The sequence below is a fragment of the Panthera onca genome, chromosome B2 (assembly GCF_046562875.1).
Source record: "Panthera onca isolate mPanOnc1 chromosome B2, mPanOnc1 haplotype 2, whole genome shotgun sequence".
NCBI classification, from domain to species: Eukaryota; Metazoa; Chordata; class Mammalia; order Carnivora; family Felidae; genus Panthera; species Panthera onca.
This window is the reverse complement of record NC_138343.1, coordinates 17669695-17691187: the sequence shown is the minus strand read 5'-3', so window position 1 is coordinate 17691187 and position 21493 is coordinate 17669695. Positions and strand designations below refer to the sequence as shown.

Genomic DNA, 21493 nt, shown 5'->3' with positions numbered 1-21493 from the left:
TAAATGAATAGGCCAGTCACTAAAAGACAAATATTGTATGATTCCACTTTATAGGGTATCTAGAAAAATGAAATTGATAGAGACAGGAAGTAGAATGGTGGTTTTCAGGTGCTGTGGGAAGGAGGAAGTTCTGGAAATCTATTGTATGACAATGTGAATAAATTTAATGCTATGAACTAGCATACTAGTGCTATGAACTAGCAATGGTTGACATGGTAAATGCTTTATACCACAATTAAAAAAAAAAAAGGTGGTAGTACCTGCCATCCTTCCCCCAAAGATTTATAGTAATTATTGATGAGTTCATGTAGGCATATCCACTTATATTTTCTTTCTTCTAGGTTGGTAAGTAATGTTGAGGGGCATGAAATCAGGAGTTACCCTTTTTTGAGTGGGGCCATATCATCTCTTCATGTGTCCATGGACATTTGGGCTACTTCAATAATTTGGCTATTGTAAATAATGCTGCAACAAACCTAAGGTGCATATATCTTTCTGAATTAATGTTTTTGTATTCTTTGGGTAAACACACAGTAGAATTACTAGATGGTATGATAATCCAATTTTTAACTTTTTGAGGAACCTCCATACTGTTTTCCACACTGGCTGCACCACTTTGCATTCCCACCAACAGTGCAAAAGAATTCCTCTTTCTCCACATCCTTGCCAATACGTGTTTCTTGTGTTGATTTTAGCCATGTTGACAGGTGTGAGGTGATACGTCATTGTCCTTTTGATTTGCATTTCCCTGATGAGTGATGTTGACCATCTTTTCATGTGTCTATTGGCCATCTGTAGGTCTTCTTTGGAGAAATGTCTTTTCACATCTTCTGCCCAGTTATTAATTGCATTATTTGTTTTGTGGGTGCTGAGCTGTATCAGTTCTTTATATATTTTGGATACTAACCCTTGATCAGATAGTTCATTTGCAAATATCTTCTCCCATTCCATAGGTTGCCTTTTAATTTTGTTGATTGTTTTCTTCTCTGTGCAAAAGTTTTGTTGTTTCCCTTGCATCAGAAGACCTAAAAAAAACGTTGGGATGGCTGATGTCAGAGATCTTACTGCCTGGGCTCTTTTCTAGCATTATTATGGTTTCAGGTTTCACATTAGGCCTTGAATTCATTTTGAAAGCAGTCCAGTTTCCCCAATACCAATTGTTGAAGAGTGTCTTTTTCCCATTGGATATTTCCTGCTTTGTTGAAGATTAATTAACCATTCAATTAATATAATCAATTGATCATGTAATTGACCATATAATTAACATAATTGACCATGTTGTGGGCTCATTTCTGAGTTTTCTATTCTGTTTCATTGATCTATGTGTCTTTTTTTGTGCTGGTACCATATTGTTTTGATCACTACAGCTTTGTTACACAACTTGAAGTCTGGAATTGTGATGCCTCTGGCTTTGCTTTTCTTTTTCAAGGCTGCTTTGACTGTTTGGGGTCTTCTGTGGTTCCATATACATCTTAGCATTGTTTGTTCTAGCTCTGTGAAAAATGCTGTTGGTATTTTGATAGGGATTGTGTTAACTTTGTAGTTTGCTTTACATAGTATGGATATTTTAACAATATTTGTTCTTCCAATCCATGAGTATAGAAGGTCTTCCCATTTCTTTGTCATCTTCAATTTCTTTTTTTCAATTTCTTTAATCAGTGATTTTTTTTTTTTTTTGAGAGTATCGTGAAAAGATTCTTGCAGTATGTACACAGGAAACAAAAATATCTGTTTATCATTCCCATTCACATCCTTACCCCCAAAAGCTTACCAGCAATAACAGTGTTCCTTTATGGTGCTTATAAAATTGCCATTCTGCTAGGCAAAGAGCTCTTTTCCAGACTGCTAAGGTAAAGACCTCCATCTGCCTATCTTGTATGTATATACTTTTGAAGCAGTGTGATAAAGATCTTTCAACACAGTAGTCTATTCACTTAAGGTCAGATGATTAAATATGTTCTCCCATGACTACCGTCTCCATCCCTACTTTACAGATGAGGATATTGAGACCCAAACTCAAAAGGCCAGGACTAGGATCCAGATTGGTACTAGCAGTACATATCAGAATTACTGCGGATATTTTGCATGTTAAATTTGTAAGGCCCTACCCTGAGACAGAAGGTTTGGGGGTGCAGCCTGGGCATGTGTGTCTTTGAGAGCTCCTCAGATGAGTCTGTTCAGGGACCTAGGTTGCAGAGGAAATGGAGTGCTCAAATAGCATTGACAGGAGTTTGTAGCATTCCTTTCCCCCCTTTTTCATAGTTGTATAGAACCGGATATAAAAACAGATAGTCCCTTTCATTTATAATGAAATGGCCATATTTTCAAGGTCCTAATTCCTACTTTGAAACTTCATGCTGGACACTGGTGTAAACCAAGATAACACTTTGGGTCCATTATGCATTAGATCCCACACTGGGCTTCGTGAAATAAGAAAACTCACCATTTCTTATTTTTCAAATAAGAAAACTCCCCATAATCCCCCTTTGCCATGAGCCATAGCTGTGATCAGCCAGATATTGATAAAATAAAGGGTGGCAAATCAACAGACCAAAGTGTTAGGATAGAGATGCTTGGGAGGGGGTATCACCACACACCCATCCCAAGGGAAAACTGGCCCATCTCCACCTATAGTTAGACCAGCACAGCTAGCACCTAACCATAGGTTACAACTGAAAGCATCACTTATCTGTCCTTAGAAGTCAAAATCAGCCAGGGCTAAAAGCTGTTGTTCCTTTTTAAAAAAACAAAAGAGGTAGTGTCTACAACTAGTCCTTCACCATAGGTAAGTTGACGACACTTGAATATCAAGAAAAAAAGATTGAAGTCAATGGTTTGGGTGCCACTGAGACTGACATAATAGCTGTTGCTGAAAATTCCCTACAACAGAAAGGGAGTTAGTGCTTCATAAAATTAAGTTAAAAGGTCTACTTTTTCTTGACAGCTCAGCCAACTCTTCCCTGAGGTGCTGTATGGAAACCTCCTCTCTTTTCAGCTCTGCTTGCTTTAGTGTTTCCTGGAAGATCTCTTTTGCTTATGCGTATCCTTCTCTGTGCATCAGAATTGCAGCTAGATTCCTGAGCAGCGTGGATTCCTGAGCAGCTCAGGATGTTCTGTCTCACCAGATCTGATGCCCCTTGCACATAAACACAGGCCTATCGAAGTGGCCCTGTGTATCCAGGGTGGTAGCCATGGCACTCATCAGCATGACGGTCTATGGGTGTCTTCCTCCTAGTATTTCTTCAGAAATCTGCAAAGCTTTTTCAAACCTGTTCTATTTCATACATCTTCTGTTCTCTGCTTGGAGAATAGAAGGTAGCAAGTATAGGTGTCTAAACACATGCCAAGGAGGAGGTGGGTGTTGGCTTTCTCTTTTGCCAACAAAATGTCTTCTGCTAATTTTTTCCTCTTTCAGTTTTTCCCTCTAGAGTTGACACGTAGAATTCATAGATGGGAATTTGCTCCTGCTGGCTATCTTGAGCAGCATAGATACTGGTCAGCTTTAGAGAGAGTTGAATTATTGCATTGTTTTCCTATTGTATGTCCCTTCCAAGCAGGTAACTCATTATTGCTTTAAAAAGCTTTTCAGCATTTTCAAGCTGACCCCATATAAATGCTAAGTTGGCCATCAAATCGAAAGTGGAAGTGATGGCCTTTCTATTGTTGGTCTGTTAGGCAAGATGAATCATGTTAAATTAGCTCAGCCCTTTCTGGCTCATCTTTGGTGATGCTCAACTTGGCTGTGTTCAGGAGCTGGATGACCTCAGCCTCCTCCACTGTGCCCTGGGAGGCAGTGCTGCCTGCTCCCTGTCTCCTTTCTCTCTGTTGCAGTAGGCCTCGAGAACTAGGTGAGCACTGCCAGAAGCCACAGCAGGCCTGGGCCAGTGGTGCAGCATGCCTCGGGATGAGGGCACCCCCACTTAAGACGCCCGGTCTCTTGCTGCCCCAGGAGCAGGGATGTGAAACAGGCCCTGTACCACCATCTCCCAGCCCACAGGAGGTCTCGATCCAGGCGCAGGAGCTGGTATATGCTTACATAGGGGGCTCAGTGTCTCATCAGGGTTTCAGAGTTTATAGGTCTTTCACCCCTTTGGTTAGGTTTATTTATAGGTGATGAAGTTTTGGGGTGATGGTAGGGTTCGGAGCTGATGGCCAAGAAAGAATTCTTGAAAACCTCTTTGGTGCAAGAAGGTGATTTTGTTGAAGCACAAGGACAGGACCCGTATGCAGAAAGAGCAGCACTGGGGTTGTAAAGAGTGACTAGTTACATATTAAGGTGTTGGGGGAGATAAAGTCAGGAGGAAGTTTCTTAAAGGGATTTTCATATGCTAAAGACTCCCAGATTGCTGAAGGTCTAGCTATTGTCAAACTAAGGTTGTTTTCCTTCTAGTAAAGCATTAAGACAGTAGGGAGTGCCTGGATTTTAGGCCATTGATAAGATTGACCTTTTTTTGGTAATTGTACTAAGATATTTGTGAATTGATGGAGACTCTTAACAGTTTAACTATCTGTTTTCTGTCCTTTCCTTTGTTCTTGGGTACCAGGAGCTCCTAAAATATTATACATATCCTACCTTGGGTGGGGGGAGGGTGTGTGCTAGCTTGTGCTTGGCCCTCAGCTTGCCTTATGGTCCCTCATCATAAGTATCTTATTGTTTTTGGTGCAATTATAAATGAAATTGATTTCCTAATTTCTCCTTCTGCTGTTTTATTATTGGCGTATGGAAATGCAATATATTTCTGAAGGTTGTTTTTGTATCATGCAACTTTACTGAATTTGTATCAGTTCTAGCAGTTTTTGGTGGTCTTTTGGATTTTCTATATAGAGTATCCCGTCACTGGTGAATAGTAAGTTTGACTTTCTTGCTAATTTGGATGCCTTTTATTTCTTTTTGTTGTCTGATTGCTGAGGCTAGGACTTCTAGAATTATGTTAAATAACAGTGGTGAGAGTGGACATCTGTGTTTTTCCCAACCATAGTGGAAAAGCTGTTTTTCCCCATTGAGTATGATGTTGTTAGCTGTGGAGTTTTCGTATATGGCCTTACTGACATTGAGGTATATTCCCCCTAAATCTACTCTGCTGAGGGTTTTTATCATTAATGTGATGTGTGCTGTTCTTTTTCAAATGATTCTTCATCTATTGAAATAATCATATGGTTCTTATACTTTCTTTTATTGATGTGATGTATCACGTTGTTTTGTCAATATTGAACCACGCTTGCATCCCAGGAATAAACCCCACTTGATTATGGGAATGATTTGGGATATTGGCCTGTAGTTCTTTTTTTAATGGGATCTTTATCTGGTTTTGGTATCAGGTAATGCTGACTTCACAGAATGAATCCAGAAGTTTTTGTCCTATTTTTTGGAATAGTTTGAGAAGAATAGGGTTTAAATCTTCTTTCAATGATATAATTCATCTATAAAGCCATCAGTCTCTGGACTTTTGTTGGGAGTTTTGATTACTGATTCAATTTCTTTGCTAGTTATCAATCTGTTCAAGTTTTCTATTTCTTCCTGTTTCAGTTCTGGTAGCTTGTTTCTTGGAATTTATCCATTTCTTCCAGGTTGCCCAATTTATTGGTGTATGGTTTTTTATAATACTATAATTAATTTGTTTTTCTGTGGTGTTGGTTGTTATTACTCTTCTCTCATCTGATTTTATTTATTTGGGTCCTTTCTCTTGTCTTTTTGATAGAAGTCTCAATAAGGGGTTATCCCTTTTGTTAAGCTTTTCAGAGAAGCAGCTCCTGGTTTCATTGATCGGTTCTAGTGCTTTTTTAGTTTATATATCACTTATTTCTGCTCTAATCTTTATTATTTCCTTCCTTCTCCTGGCTTCAGGTTTTGTTATTCTTTCTCTAGCTCCTTTAGGTTTAAACTTAGGTTGTTTGAGCTTTTTCTTGAGGTACCCCTGTACTGCTATAAACTTCCCTCTTAATACCACTTTTGCTGTATCCCAAAGGTTTGGGACCATTGTGTTTTCATCTTCATTTGTTTCCATGCATTTTCTTATTTCTTTGTTGATTTCCTGGTTGACTGACTAATTACTTAGTAGGATGTTCTTTAACCTCCATGCATTTTTGGTCTTTCCAAATTTCTTGTGGTTGACTTCAAGTTTCATAATGTTGTGATCAGAAAAGGTACATGGTATGATTACAGTCCTTTTATACTTGTTGAGGCCTGATTTGTGTCCTAATGTGATCTATTCTGGAGAATGTTCCATGTGCACTTGAAAAGAATGTGTATTCTGCTTTAGGATGGAATGTTCTGAATATGTGTTAAGTCTGACCCAGTGTGTCATTCAAAGCCATTGTTTCCTTATTGATTTTCTGCTTAGATGATCTGTCCTTTGCTGTAAGTGGGGTGTTAAAGTCCCCTACTGCTATTGTATTAATGATTCTTTTATGTTTGTTATTAACAGGTTTCTGTATTTGGGTGCTTTCATGTTTGGTACTTAAGTATTTACAATTGTTAAATCTTTTTGGGTTGCTCCCCATTATGATTATATAGTGTCTTTCTTTATCTCTTGTCATAGTCTTTATTTTTATTTTATTGTTTTTTATTTTTAAAGAAAAGTTTTTTAATTTACATCGTAATTAGTATATAGTGCAACAATGATTTCAGGAGTAGATTCCCTAATGCCCCCTACCCATTTAGCCCATCCCCCCTCCCAAAATCCCTCTAGTAACCCTCTGTTCTCCATATTTAAGAGTCTCTTATGTTTTGTCCCCCTCCCTGTTTTTATATTATTTTTGCTTCCCTTCCCTTATGTTCATCTGTTCTGTCTCTTAAAGCCCTCATATGAGTGAAGCCATATGATATTTGTCTTTCTCTGACTAATTTTGCTTAGCATAATACCCTCTAGTTCCATCCACGTTGTTGCAAATGGCAAGATTTCATTCTTTTTGATTGCCAAGTAATACTCCATTGTATATATGTATCACATCTTCTCTATTCATTCATCCATCGATAGACATTTGGGCTCCTTCCGTACTTTGGCTATTATTGATAGTGCTGCTATAAACATTGGGGTGCATGTGCCCCTTCGAAACAGCATACCTGTATCCCTTGGATAAATATCTAGTAGTGCAATTGCTGGGTCGCGGGGTAGTTCTATTTTTAATTTTTTGGGGAACCTCCATACTGTTTTCCAGAGTGGCTGCACCAACTTGCATTCCCACCAACAGTGCAATAGAGATCCTCTTTTTCTGTATCCTCGCCAACATCTGTTGTTGCCTGAGTTGTTAATGTTAGCCATTGAGACAGGTGTGAGGTGGTATCTCACTGTGGTTTTGATTTGTATTTCCCTGATGATGAGTGACGTTGAGCATTTTTTCATGTGTCGGTTGGCTATCTGGTTGTCTTCCTTGGAGAAATGTCTATTCATGTCTTTTGCCCATTTCTTCACTGGATTATTTGTTTTTTGGATGTTGAGTTTGATAAGTTCTTTATAGATTTTTGATACTAACCCTTTATCTGATATGGCGTTTGCAAATATTTTCTCCCATTCTGTTGGTTACCTTTTAGTTTTGCTGATTGTTTTCTTTGCTGTGCAGAGCTTTTTATTTTGATGAGGTCCCAATAGTTTATTTTTGCTTTTGTTTCCCTGGTCTCTGGAGACGTGTTCAGTAAGAAGTTGCTGTGGCCAAGATCAAAGAGGTTTTTTGCCTGCTTTCTCCTCGAGGATTTTGATGGCTTCCTGTCTTACATTTAGGTCTTTCATCCATTTTGAGTTTATTTTTGTGTATGGTGTAAGAAAGTGGTCCAGGTTCATTCTTCTGTATGTTGCTGTCCAGTTTTCCTAGCACCACTTGCTGAAGAGACTGTCTTTATTCTACTGGGGTGTTCTTTCCTGCTTTGTCAAAGAGTAGTTGGCCATATGTTTGTGGGTCCGTTTCTGGGTTCTCTATTCTGTTCCATTGATCTGAGTGTCTGTTTTTGTGCCATCATAGCCTTTATTTTTAAGTCTTGCTACTCCAATATAAGCCTTGCTACTCTGGCTTTCTTTTAACATTCATTTGTGTATCAGTGTTTCTTCACCCCCTCATTTTCAATCTGCAGGTGTCTTTAGGTCTAAAATGAGACTCATATAGGTAGCATATAGATGGGTCTTGTTTTTAATCCATTTTGACACCCTGTATCTTCTGGTTGGAGGCTTGATCCATTTACATTCAAAGTAATTATTGATATGTATTTATTGCCATTTTATTGCTTGTTTTGTCAATGTTTCTGGAGATTGTCTCTGATCCTTTGTCACTTTTGGTCTCTCCTTTGCACTCATGAGTCCCCTGTAATATTTCCAGCAGTGCTGGTTTAGTGATCATGAACTCCTTTTAGTTTTTGTTTGGGAAACTTTATCTCTCCTTCTATTCTGAATGATAGCCTTGCTGGACAGAGTATTCTTGGCTGCAGATTTTTCCCAATTAACACATTGAATGTATCATGCCACTCCCTTCTGGCTTGTCAAGTTTCTGTTGAGAAGTCTCCAGCTAGCCTTATGGGTCTTCCCTTGTAAGTTAAGGACTTCTTTCGTCTTGCTGCTTTTAAGACTTTTTATCACTATAATTTGCAAATTTATTTACAATATATCTTAGTGTTGGCCTGCTTTTGTTGATTTTGATGGAAGTTCTCTGTGCCTCCTGAGTCTGGATGTCTGTTTCCTTCCTGAGATTAGGGAAGTTTTCTTCCATTATTTCCTCCAATAAATTTTCTGCCCCCTTTTTTTCTCTTCTGTGACTCTAATAATATGAATGTTATTATGGTTGATGAAGCCGTTGAATTCCCTAAGTCTATTCTTGTGATCTATTCTTTTTGTCTTTTGTTTAGCTTCATTACTTTCCATTATTTTGTCTTCTAGGTCACTAATTCATTCCTCAGCTTCTTCCAGCCTGCTGTTAATTGCATCAAGCCTGTTTAAATCTCATTTATTGCACTCTTCATCTCTAATTGATTCTTTAACTCTTATCTTTGTGGTAAGGGTCTCTCTGACGTATTTTCTCCAACCCAGTGAGTATTTTTGTGATTGTTGCTTTAAATTCTCCAACAGGCATGTTACTTATGTGTTTTACTTAGATCTCTGGCCGTGGACTTATCTTGTTCTTTCATTGGGGATAAATTTCTGTCTTTGCATTTTGTCTAAGTCTCTGCCTTCTTCTTTGTGTTAGAAAAGCCAGTAATGTGTCCTCCTAAAAGTAATGGCTTTATTAGGAAGAGATCATATAGTGCCCAGGGCCTGGTGCTTCAGAGAGTGTCTCTGGTGCATGCTTTGTGCACTATGCTGTTGTGTTTTGGCTGTTCTATCCTTCAGGCCAGTCATCTGCAGAGGCTCTCCTTGTCTGCTGTGGGCAGTTGTTGTAGATTAAGTCTAAAGTTCTCTCTTGTTTAGCAAAAGAGTGCGACACAGGATTGAAAGCAAGAGATGGTAATGTCCAGGAAAAGACAAGAGCCCTGAATAAGGGTCCTTGCCCTGTTTTTATTAGGATCAGAAGGCTTACAAACATGGCGATGGACATGCACAAAGGGACAATGAATCTGTGAATGTTAACTTGTGGATGTGAGGGAAAGGGGATCTTGAGGATATTTGTGGTTAGGGGTTTGGGTTAATACAAAACAAAATCCGGGCACTGGGCAGTCGGGAGGAGGGTTGTTTACAGCGGACACGAGGCAGCACCTCTGTTTACCTTAGCTAGCCTAGGGGATGAGACGGGGGGAATAACCTCAGGGTTGACAAGGCACCTTTTCTGCTTTGTTAACCATTTCTTCTCTGGGCTGCTTTGCCTGCAGCACAGCAGTCCATAGTCCAATTCACCAATTTACCTAACCTGGCCCTATCCTCCTGTGAAAGCAGCTTTTCTGCTATAGTACTAAATTGGGAGTGCTTCCACCCTGAACATCTAATCTTATTTATTTCATATACCTATGTATTGGGCACTTTTGCACTGTTTCTGTTTCAGGCCTTTGCCTCTCCCTCTCTGTTTTGGGGGCTCTGCACCCCCTCTTTATTTTGGGGTGCCTTTGCACCTCCCTATTCCTGGCACCTTTGTGCTCCCCTATTCTTGGGGTGTCTTTGCACCCCCCTATTCTTGGAGTGCCAATCTGTGTTACCCAAACTCAGGTGTGAGCATTTTATGACTTTGTATTTCTTTATGCCTTGTCAACCCATTGGTGTAAGCCTGGGGGGTTCCTAAGCTTATCCCCCACAGGCAGTGTTTGATCCCTGACCTGAGCGTGGTGACTTTTAACCAGGTGTACTCTGATCTACCTGTGAAATGATACTTGATACAGCTTACACAAAAACTGAGACCCTGCAAAACTCTGATCAGAGACGTGGTTTGGGCAGGGGTTTGTGCGGCCTGCCATGTTGTCACTGAGGCAGGCTTGACTGAGAAGGGTAGTGCCACCAGAGCACAGGAGGTGGGGCTTGGTGTAAGCAAGGTAGGAAGCCAGTGTGGGCACCATGCTGCTTCCTGCAGGTGTCTCTGTGTTTATGCTGAGAGGCAGGGGAGGGAAATGGCACTGGCCAGCTCCTCTGTCCCTGGAGAAACATCTCCATGAACCCTACCTCTCAAGGAAGTGCTCCTAGAATAGTGAATAATCACCTTCTGTGTGTCCTAGGTGTTTTTCAGATTGCTGTTTCCAAACTGCCCCTAAGTTGTTTACCTGCCTTCTTTCCAGGAGCAGTCAGTGCCCTCCACGCTCTATACAAGCCAAGCCCACTGACTTTTAAAACTCCATGTCTTAAGCCCTGCTGATTTCAAGTACTCTCAAAATTCAACCCCTTTCATTTCCAAGTCAATGGCATTAGGGAAACATTCTCCCTGTGTGTTCCCCTGTGTGCTCCTCCTTTTCCTGCCCTTGTTTATGGCCTCCTCCCTTCTGTGACTCCTGAGATCCATTTCTCCCCCACATCATGGCTCTGCACTTTCTACCTTTCTCTATATGGCCTCTTTTCTCCCTTTAGTTGTGGAGTTTGATCTGTCCATCTGTCCATGTTCAGGTCAATTTCTTGGGTATTTAGGATGATTTGGTATTTACCTAGTTGTGTCTGTGGGACAAGATGAGCCTCGGGCCCTCCTACTCTGCCACCATCTTTTCCCCCCACTGAGCATTCATAGCATCATTTATCAGATCCTGGAGAAAGTACCCAGTATACCCCAAGGACCACATGGAAAGGTCAAGGCAGAATGCAGGCAGAGCCAGTCTTTCATGTCTTTTTTTTTCCAATAGAAGTATTGTTACCCCAGCTTTCTTTTCACATCCTTTTACATGATAAATGCTTTTCCATCCCTTCACCTTTAATCTCCACGCATCTTTAGGTCTGAAATGAATCTCTTATAGGCAACATATAGATAAGTCTTGCTTTTTATCTATTCTGTTACTGTCTGTCTTTTGTTTAGTCCATTTACATTCAAGGTAATTATTTATAGGTATGTACTTATTGCCATTTTATTATTTGTTTTATGGTTGTTTTTGTAGTTCTTCTCTATTCCTTTATTCTCATGCTCTTTTCTTTCAGTTTTCTGGCTTTCTTTAGTCAGATGCTTGGATTCCTTTCTCCATTATTTTTACAGATCTGTTACTGATTTTTGATTTGTGATTACCATTAGGTTTGTATATAACATTTTTTGAATATAGTAGTGTATGTTAAGTTGATGGCTGCTTAAGTTTGAATCCGTTCTTTACTCTTCTCCCCACCATGTTTTAGGTATATGATGTCATACTTAACATCCTTTTATCATATGAATCCCTTGACTGATTTTTATAGATATGCTTCATTTTACTGTTTTGTGTTTACTACTTTTCTTACTCTTAAGGTCTTTCCTTTCCACTCAGAGAGTCCCCTTTAACGTTTCTTATAGGGTTGCTTTAGTAGTCATGGATTCCTTTAACTTTTGTTTGGAAACTCTTTATCTTTCCTTCTATTCTACATGATAGCCTTGATGGATGGAGTGTGCTTGGTCGTAGGTTTTTTTCTTTCAGCACTTTGAATATAGCATGCCACTCCCTTTTGGACTGAAAAGTTTTTTTGCTGAAAAATCAGTCGATGGCCTTATGGGGTTTCCCTTGTATATAACTGTTTTCTCTTGCTGCTTTTAAAATTCTTTATCACTACTTTTTGCTATTTTAATTACAGTGTGTCTTGGCCTGGACTATTTGGGTTAATTTTGTTGGGGACTCTCTCTGCCTCCTGGATCTGTAGTTGTTTCCTTTCCCCAATTTGGGAAGTTTTCAGCTATTATTTCTCAAATAGATTTTCTACACCCTTTTTTCTCTCTTCTCCTTCTGAGATCCCTATAATGCGAATGTTGTTACACTTGGTGGTGTTGCTGAGTTCCCTTAGTCTATTTTCATTTTTTATTTTCTCTCTCCTCTTTAGCTTGGCTGCTTTCCATTACCCTGTCCTCCAGGTCACTGATCTGTCCTTCTGCTTCCTCTAGTCTACTACTTATTCCATCTGGTATATTTTTAATTTTGGTTATTGAGCTCTTCATCTCTGATTTGTTCTTTAGGTTTCCTGTGTCTTTGTTGAGGGTCTTACTGAGATCTTCCACCCTTTTCTCCTGTCCAGGGAGTATCTTTATGACTATTACTTTAAATTCTCTATCAGGCATATTACTTAGCTCCGTTTTTATTTAGCTTTCTTGCTGTAATCTTATTTTGTTCTTTCATATGGGGCACATTCCTCTGTGTACTCATTTTGTCTGTTTCTGTGTGTTAGGAAAATCAGCTATGTCTTCAGTTCTTGAAAGTAGTGGCCTTATGAAGAAGAGGTCCTGGAGTGCCCTGAAGGGCAGTGTCCCCTGTTCACCAGAATCTGGTACTTCGTGGGTGGCTGCTTTATGTATTGCATGCACCCTACTGTTGTGGGTAACCACATTTTTGCCTTCAGTACAGTTGTCTGCATTGGCTCTCTTTGCCTGTTGGAGGCAGGGATTTTAGTTCCTGTGTTGTTAGTGGGCCAGTCTGGGGCCACATTCACCTGAGTTGAGTCAGACCAGGGGTTTGCAAAATGCCAAAGCACCAAAAATGCAGGGCACTTTTCCTGTGTTGTACCCTGAGAAGCTTTCATTGGTGAGTGGGGCCTGCATTCACACGAGATGTCTCTCCCCCTGTCCCTGCCCATGGTTGGGGCCTGCAGTGGGTCTGATATATGTGGTTATCTTTCCCACCCCCACTCCCCAGAGCAGGAGTCCCTTTGGAGGCGTCATGGCTCCTATTGGGCCCGCTTGTGTACTTCCAGTCTTGTGGTACCTCTTTGGATGGACTCCAGCCAAGGGCATATTGGAGGGGGGTGGGGGGGTGAGGGCAGCTGGGGGGAGTGAGGGCAGCTGGGGGGGGGGCGAGGGCAGCTGGAAGGGTGGTACCATCAAAGGAGCCACATATTTAAAAATCTTATAGTAGTCCATTAAAAAAGGTAAAAAGCAAATTTTAACATATTTTACCCAATATATTCCAAATATTACTATTTTAATACGTAATCACTATAAAAAGTGAGAGATTCTACCTTTTTGTGTGTGTGAAGTCTTCACAAACTGATGTGTATGTTATGCTTCTAGGACATGCCAGTTTGTACTAGCCATGTTTCAGGGGTTCAGTGGTCACAGATCCAGGCCCCTGTGTGTCTCACTCTTCTCTCCATTGTCCTTAATCTGTGACCCTTAGTTTTGTCTGCTCTTTCAGGGACTTTCTTGCCTGGTGCCTCTGACTCAGTTTATAGTTATTGTGGTTTACTCTTGAACTCTCCATGAATTTTGTTCTATCTTGTCTTCTGAAACCAGTTGTTGTTCATCAGTAAAGAGCTGATGTCCTGGTAGGAGGCCCTCAAGGCGACTTATTGTCTGAGACACAGGTACCTCTAGGATGTTTTAATTTCTCTTTCTTACATGGAGTCTATTGAAATAAGATTATTTCATTTTTGCATATCAGGAACAATGAATTTTATTTTGAATTTTAGAAGTGAGATCTGAGATTAAGAAGGAGAATGAGTGTTGTGGTTTATACATTTGGTGGTAAAATACTTACTGCAGGTAAAACTTTGTATTCACAAAATGATCTTTAAAAATAAGATTGAAGGGACACCTGTCTGGCTCAGTTGGTAGAACACACAACTCTTGATCTTGAGGTTGTAAGTTTGAGCCCCACATTGGGTGTAGAGATCACTTAAAATTAAAAAAAAATCAGATTGGGACTCCTGGATGCCTCAGTTGGTTCAGCTTCCGACTTTGGCTCATGTCATGATCTCACAGTTTGTAAGTTCAAGCCCTGCATCAGGCTTGCTTCTGTCAGTGTAGAGCCCACTTCGGATCTTGTGTCTGCCACCACCACAACCCCCCCCCCCCCACCATCCCACCACCCTTTCCTGCTTGTGCTCTGTCTCAAAAATAAATAAATCTTAAAAATTAAAAAAATCAGATCAAATTTTAGAAGCCAAAACCATCTCCATTACTTGGCTGCTAAGACAAGTAACTTCCTGTCTTTGCAGGATTAACTACACAATCATACTCTGTGTATTTGTATGTGTAAACACACAAACGTGCTTCTAATGAAAATGACTTAAAAGTAACTTTAACACAATTTCTTTTCAACTTCTTATTGCAGACAAATCTGAGCAGTTGACAGATATCCCAGTGCGGTTGTTTACAATTCTAAAATCTTAAAACCTTTCAGCGTGTTGATAAGCATTTGTATACTTTGTTTTTTGTTAGAAACTGGAAATGTGAAGATGCTTATCATTTACCTGAAGAAGCCTTTTAATATCAGCAACAAAGAAGTGATGAAAATAGAAATCCATTTTGATTTGCAATTCAACATCTCACAAGCTTCTATCAAAGCTTTAGGAGAAGACAAACAGGTGGCAAACTTAATTCTTTTGGATCGTTTGGAAATGTTTTAGCGTGTTTTTTTTATTTTTTTAATGTTTTTATTTTATTTTGAGAGAGAGAGAGATAGAGTGTGAGTGGGGAAGGGGCAGAGAGAGAGGGAGACACAGAATCGGAAACAGGCTCCAGGCTCGGAGCTGTCAGCACAGAGCCCGACGCGGGGCTCGAACTCACAAACTGTGAAACCATGACCTGAGCTGAAGTCGGTTGCTCAACCAACTGAGCCACCCAGGCGCCCCTGTTTTAGCATGTTTTTATGTCTTTAACTTTCTTGTTGGGTTTTGATGTGAACATCTGCTCAAGCAGATAGCTTGATCTTCGGAATATTCTGTAACAAGCACACGTAGGACACAAAACCCCTTTGTGCCTCAAAATGCTTTTACTCCATTTATTGTGAACAGTTAAAAATCTTCTAGGATAACATTACCACCTCACCACATTCTTCCTGAAGTTCTGAGGATACTTGCTGTGGGCTTCTTAGTAGAAGAGAGCCCTTCTCTCTCCCCTCCTTGAGGACCGAGGGGAATCGCTAGAAATCGTGTCTCTTAGGGAGTTCTGAAATTTTATCTTCTGGTCTTATGCCGAAATGGTTTATACCTCTTCTAGACTGATACGGGCTCCAGATCATTGACTGTGATGTTTCCTGTTGACACACAGCAAAGATCATAAAGATTTTCTCTATCACAGATGATAGGCAGAGCAAAGAAATTAGTGACGAGACCTACGATATTATGATAATGGCCGATAGGAGGTTGAATTAAGAAGTCGGGGGGAAGCCTTGGGCCCATTTGCTTTTGGCATTGAGTTGCATATGAAGACCTCTCATACACTGTAAAGTGCTCTGTGGTAGTGTTCCCAAAGACTCACCCTATGAAAAGACCATTTCATGGGTAAGGATGAGAGAAAGAGAATCATTTACTGAAAAATTACCTCCTATAACATATTACATATGAATTGGCCTAACACTGAGGCTACATAGGCTAAGGCCCCCACAGAGAGGGTGTATAGACCCTCACCAAGAGGGTTCTTGGCTTTATGGGAGAAAGAATTCAAGAGAAAACCATTTAGAGAAAGGGACAAAGATTTGTTAAACCTAGAAATAAGAAAAGAGCTACTTCACAGACAAAGTAGTGGCCCCTCCTCCAAGATGAGGAAAAGGGACCCCGCTTTGCCTCTGGAAAAGGGTTTTATGTTTTTAAAATTACCTAACTCTATAGGGAGGGGCTGTGAAGCTTTGGGTTTATCATTTACACTGGGAAGTAAGTTTTTTCCATTTTCCTAGGGTCGCGAGATTTCCTATAGGGACCAGTTTTAACAATGGCCTCCGCCTTTTACTGCCGGTTGGAGTGGAGTCTTACAGTCTTCTGTGAGTCAGATCTTATGACTCTTCTTACGACCTGCTGACAGGTTAAGGGTCAGTCGAAAACCAAAATGACTTTGCTTTGGTGAATTAGTCTTCTGAGCCTCCCTTCCTTTCTGCCTCAACATTAGAGGTTTGCCTTTATTCGGTGAAAAACCTCAGGGGGCTCCTGGGTGGCTCAGTCCGTTACGCATTTGACTCTTGATTTCAGCTCAGGTCATGCTGTCCCCGGTTTGTGGGTTCAAGCCCCACATCGGGCTCCATGCTGACAGTGTGGAGCCTGCTTGGGATTCTCTCTCTCCCTTTCTCTCTGCCCCTCTCCCATTCATTTTCTCTCTCTCTCTCTTAAAATAAACATTAAAAAAAAAAAAAGAAAAACTTCAGAATTGTATGTATTTCCATGTCTCCCAAAGTGAAGAAAATGTTTCGGGGTAGAACTAAGGTTTTCCTGTGATTCAGCTGCAGTTCCTAGACCGTGAGGCCCTTGTGAGGAAGGAGTGGGGATTGGAGAAATCCCACAGTTGGGAACTCACTGCAGGCTGTGAAGACACGAGGATGGAGTGAGTGAAAGAAGGGAAGTGGTCAGCCAGAGCTAGTCCTGGAGGGAAGGGGGTCAGAGAGGTGGAAACAGTAACATTATCCTTCAAAAGAGGACAAACCAAAGACTAACTTTGAATTTATCATTTTGCTGTGTTCTGAGCCTTAGCTTTTCCTTAAATTTTTAAGAGTTTAGTCCTTTTAAAGGTCATGTGGATTTTGGCTTGCATTTCAGATGTTGCCTGACCAGAAAAGAAGCTCCTCCGAACTTTCTGGTAAATTTGAGAAAGCAGACACTGACATTCCTAGCAGTCATGAAAGAGAGACAGGTATACTGGGAAATAAAATTTCTTACTCTGAATTCCCTATAAAGACAATAATAAAACCTTACTTGGAAGAGGTCACTGAAAGCCTGTGGTCCTGTAAGAGTAATAAATGTTCCATTGTACCTACGGAGAAAGAAAAGTTGCTAACATCTTATATTATTTTCCCAGTCTGATACATTCTCTTGTGGGTCAATGGAAATGGAAAAAGGAGAAAATATGATAGGGGTGGCTGGAGGCAGAATATGGGGGCACGGAAAGGCCCGGCCACCCCCAAAGCTGACCCTGCATAGATCCTGTATCTATTAGGAGTCCCATCCCAAAGCTGTTTCTTTCTCAAAGTGCAGGTAGATTTCGGACTTGAGATTTGAGACAGGATGTGATTACCAGCTCTTACCAATAGATGGCGATGTACTGTCAGCATGGGGTCCCATGAAGAACGATGGGAGAATGTGGTCACCGTGGCATATGGTTATTGTTTCCACTTTTAATGCTCTTTTCTCTATGTGTATAGACCAGACAGAAGAATCCACTAAGCTGGCAGAGTTAATGAGTGGAGATGACCACTGCCCAACAGTTGTCCCTGTAAATGATCAGTCTAATGAGCCTGTCGTGAGTATGGGATGCTGGGCACAAAGTTTTGAACTGTGTCCACCAGGATGCTGACAGGTGGAAGGCATCTCTCCTGGCTTGTAGTCCATTTTTTTCCTGACCAATGGATCTCCCCCTTTTGAGGGGGGGGGCACTCCTCTCCTTTAGATTACTTTTGTTTGCCATGTTCATGGGTTCTCTGCTTCCATGCAACTTGGCTCTCCAGAGGAACGTGTGACTTGGCTGCCTCTGCCTCGTTTTCTCACGGAGACTGAGATTGTAGGGAAAAGATTATAGGGAAAAGAGTCTAATGTTTGGAGTCGGACCTGGTTTTCCCTGACTAGATACAGGAACTTGGGGAAATTAACATCACTGAGTCTGAGGCTTCTCAGCTATAAAATGGGGGTAATAGCTGGTTCATACTATAGCCCTCCTGGATGCTAGGCATACATTTTATTTTCATCCTAACACACCTCTTGGCATGTACAGGTATTCAGTCTGGTCCCCATTTTGTTTATATTTAATTACGTGGAGATTACATAGAAGCGTAATGATCGTGTTTTTGCGAGTGGCAAATCTTTGCCTAAGAGTGAATATCAATTTTTTGGAGCAGTCAGCAGTCATTAGGAGCAAAGTCTAGCGAATGAAAAGCCTGGTATCTCATTATTTAGTGGAAATGCTTTTCTGTGGATGTGTAAAGTGGCTCCAAGAGCATTTCAAAAGAGGGACTTCAAAGGCACTGTAACTATTTTTTTCTACAGCAAACAAATACAGGAGATAGTTCACCTGAAAAGTTGAAACCGGATGATGTGCAACAAGGTCAGATTTTTTAAATGTATCCTAAGGCTTTTGAGTATTATTCTTAAGTGTTTACTTGAAAAGCTTAATTTTTGTTTTTAATTTTCATGATTGGAAGTTACTTCAAAATATGAATCTTCAAATTTACAAGAACCATCAGTAGAAGTTCAAGATCCTAAATTAAATGACAAATCTAGGTATGTGACTCTTTTTTTTTTAATGTTTGTTTATTTTTGAGAGAGCATGTACACAAATGGGAGGGGCAGAGCGAGAGAGGGAGGCACAGAATCAGAAGCAGGCTCCAGGCTCTGAGCAGTCAGCACGGAGCCCGACGCAGGGCTCGAACCCACGAAACATGAGATCATGACCTGAGCCAAAGTCGGACATTTAATGGACTGAGTCCCCCAGGTGCCCCGCGGTTTTCAAAATTAATAAACCATGTTGATTGCTATTAGGGTGACTAGTTAATATATATGTCAATGGCCTGGGCCCTCCGTCTTTTCTGCATCTGACCACACCCCACACAAGGAGAGAGTATTATATGCAGTTTTCCACATAATGATTCGAGCAGTGCTGGATTGTTCTCCTGACCTATAGATATCTACCATTATACCCCCAGTAATATGCTTGGTGATGTCTTTTTCTGCAGCAAAACACTGAATATTCCCAGCCCAGGAAACGTGTATCCATCTGGCCATTAATTTGTCACTTTTCCATATAGGCCTATGAAAAATGGGTCATAGGACAAGTACTTTTTATAGCTTTATTGAGATCATTGGAATTAAATAAACTGTATGTATTTAAAGTGTGGAATTTGACTTTTGACATATGTCTACACTGGGACCATCACTGCAATCAAGATAATGAACAGAGCCATCATCTCCAAGATACTCTTGCCCCTTTGAAATCCTTCTTCCCTTTCCATCCCCCTCACCTGCCCCTTGCAATCACTCATCTGCTTTTTGCCAGGATAGAAGAGATTGCGTTTTAAAAAATCTATCGATGGAATCAAAGAATAGGCACTCTTGGGTGCCTGGTGGCTCAGTGGTTGAGTGTCTGACTTTGTTTGGTTCAGGTCATGATCTCATAGTTTGTAAGTTCGTGCCCCACATCGGGCTCTCTGCTGTCAGCACTGAGCCTGCTTTGGATCCTCTGTCCCCTTCTCTCTGTGCCTCCCCCGGTGACATTTGCTCTCTCTCAAAAAATAAATATTTTAAAAAGTACGCACTCTTTTCTCCCAGCCTCTCTCATTCAGCATAATTATTTTGAGATTTATCCACATTGTGTGTATCAATAGTTCATTTTCATGTTGCCAAGTCCTAGTTCCTTCACGGATATACCACGATGCGTTCATCCAGTCGCCTGTTGATGGCCATTTGAGTTTCCAGTTTTGTGTTATAAGTAAAGCACTTGGGATCATAGATAAGTCTTTGTATGGATATATATTTTCTCTGGAGTAAATACATAGGAATGGAATGACTAGATCATGGTTGGTGTACATTTAACTTTTAAAAAGCTGCCAAAACAGTTTTTCTAATGTGGTTAAACTATTGAACACTCCCAAAGGTCTTTGAGAGTTCTAATTGCTCACATTCTTGCTAGTACTTGGTCATGTTAGTCTTTTTTTTTAGTTATATATTTTGAGAGCACATGTGTAAGTGGGGGAGGGGCAGAGAGAAAGGGAGAGAGAGAATCCCAAGCTGACAGCGTGGAGCCCAATGCAGGGCTTGAACCCATGAACTGTGAGATCATGACTTGACCTGAAATCAAGAGTCACATGCTTAACCTTGAGCCACCCAGGTGTCCCAGTAATGTTAATCTTTTTAATCTTAGCCATTCCAGTGGGAGTGTAATAGTATTTCATTGTGGTTCTGATTTGCATTTCTGTAATGACTAATGGTGTCGAACATCCGTTCATGGGTTTATTATCCATCTTTCTGTATCTTCTTGGGTAATAAATCTTTAAATCCTATACTATTAAAAATGGGTTATTTGCTTTCTTGACTGGAAAGTTTTCTTTATAGGGGTGCCTGGGTGGCTCAGTCATTTCAAGTGTTGGACTCAACTTTGGCTTAGGTCATGATCTCATGGTTTGTGGGTTGGAGCTCCAGTTTGTGGCTCCAAGCCCCATGTTGAGGTCTGTATTGACAGTGCGGAGCCTGCTTGGGATTCTCTCTCCCCTTCTCTGCACCCCTTCCCTGCTCACTCGCTCACTTGCTCTCTCTCTTTCTCTCTCTCAGAATGAGTAAACTTAAAAAAATTTTAAGTGTTCTTTGTATATTCTACATGCAAGTCATAAGTCCTCGATCAACTATGTTTTGTGTTTAATGTCTTTTTGAAATTTCCATGCATATTTATTTCAGGCCTGCTGGTACATAGCTAATACAGCTTAGATTTTAGACTAAATGCTAAATGCATTTACTAAAGGCATTCACTTCGATAGGTTAGTCTTCACCCTAAGGAATATCCCTAAAGGAATGTATTATTTTTACCTCCATTTGCTAAAGGAGGACAGGAGGACACCAGAACGACTCAAGGGCGTATCCCTAGAAAGTTTTGGCTTGAATAGAACAGTGTCTTTAAAGAGAAAAAGTTCTTTTAATTTTTTTAATGTTTATTTATTTTTGAGACAGAGAGAGAGCATGAGTGGGGGAAGGGCAGAAAGAGAGGGAGACACAGAATCAGAAGCAGGCTCCAGGCTCTGAGCTGTCAGCACAGAGCCCAACGCGGGGCTTGAACTCATGGACTGTGAGATCATGACCTGAGCTGAAGTTGGATGCTTAACCGATGGAGCCACCCAGTCACCCCAAGAGAAAAAGTTCTTAATTTTTATTAAGCCCAATTGATTTTTTTTCTTTTATACTTCATGCTATTTTTGTGACCTGCTTAAACAATCGTAGGCAAATCATGCTCAGTCATATGTTTCCCTACATTTTCTTCTAGGAGATTTACAGTTTTAGATCTTATTTCAGTTATGAACCATTTTCTGTTAATTTTTATA

At 40.6% G+C, this 21493-nt stretch overlaps 1 protein-coding gene and 1 pseudogene across 1 annotated transcript in view; one reads left to right on the top strand and one right to left on the bottom strand.

Annotated features, from left to right (window-relative positions):
• SYCP2L (synaptonemal complex protein 2 like) overlaps positions 1 to 21493 on the top strand; it is a 118427-nt gene that overhangs the window by 29170 nt on the left and 67764 nt on the right. Inside the window, exons 15-19 of the mRNA XM_060614809.3 lie at positions 14710 to 14855; positions 17016 to 17109; positions 17618 to 17715; positions 18456 to 18513; positions 18611 to 18689. Coding sequence (XP_060470792.2) covers positions 14710 to 14855; positions 17016 to 17109; positions 17618 to 17715; positions 18456 to 18513; positions 18611 to 18689 — 475 coding nt within the window. The remainder of the gene's footprint in view (positions 1 to 14709; positions 14856 to 17015; positions 17110 to 17617; positions 17716 to 18455; positions 18514 to 18610; positions 18690 to 21493) is intronic.
• LOC132666519 (tetratricopeptide repeat protein 19, mitochondrial pseudogene) lies at positions 2906 to 3629 on the bottom strand (annotated as a pseudogene).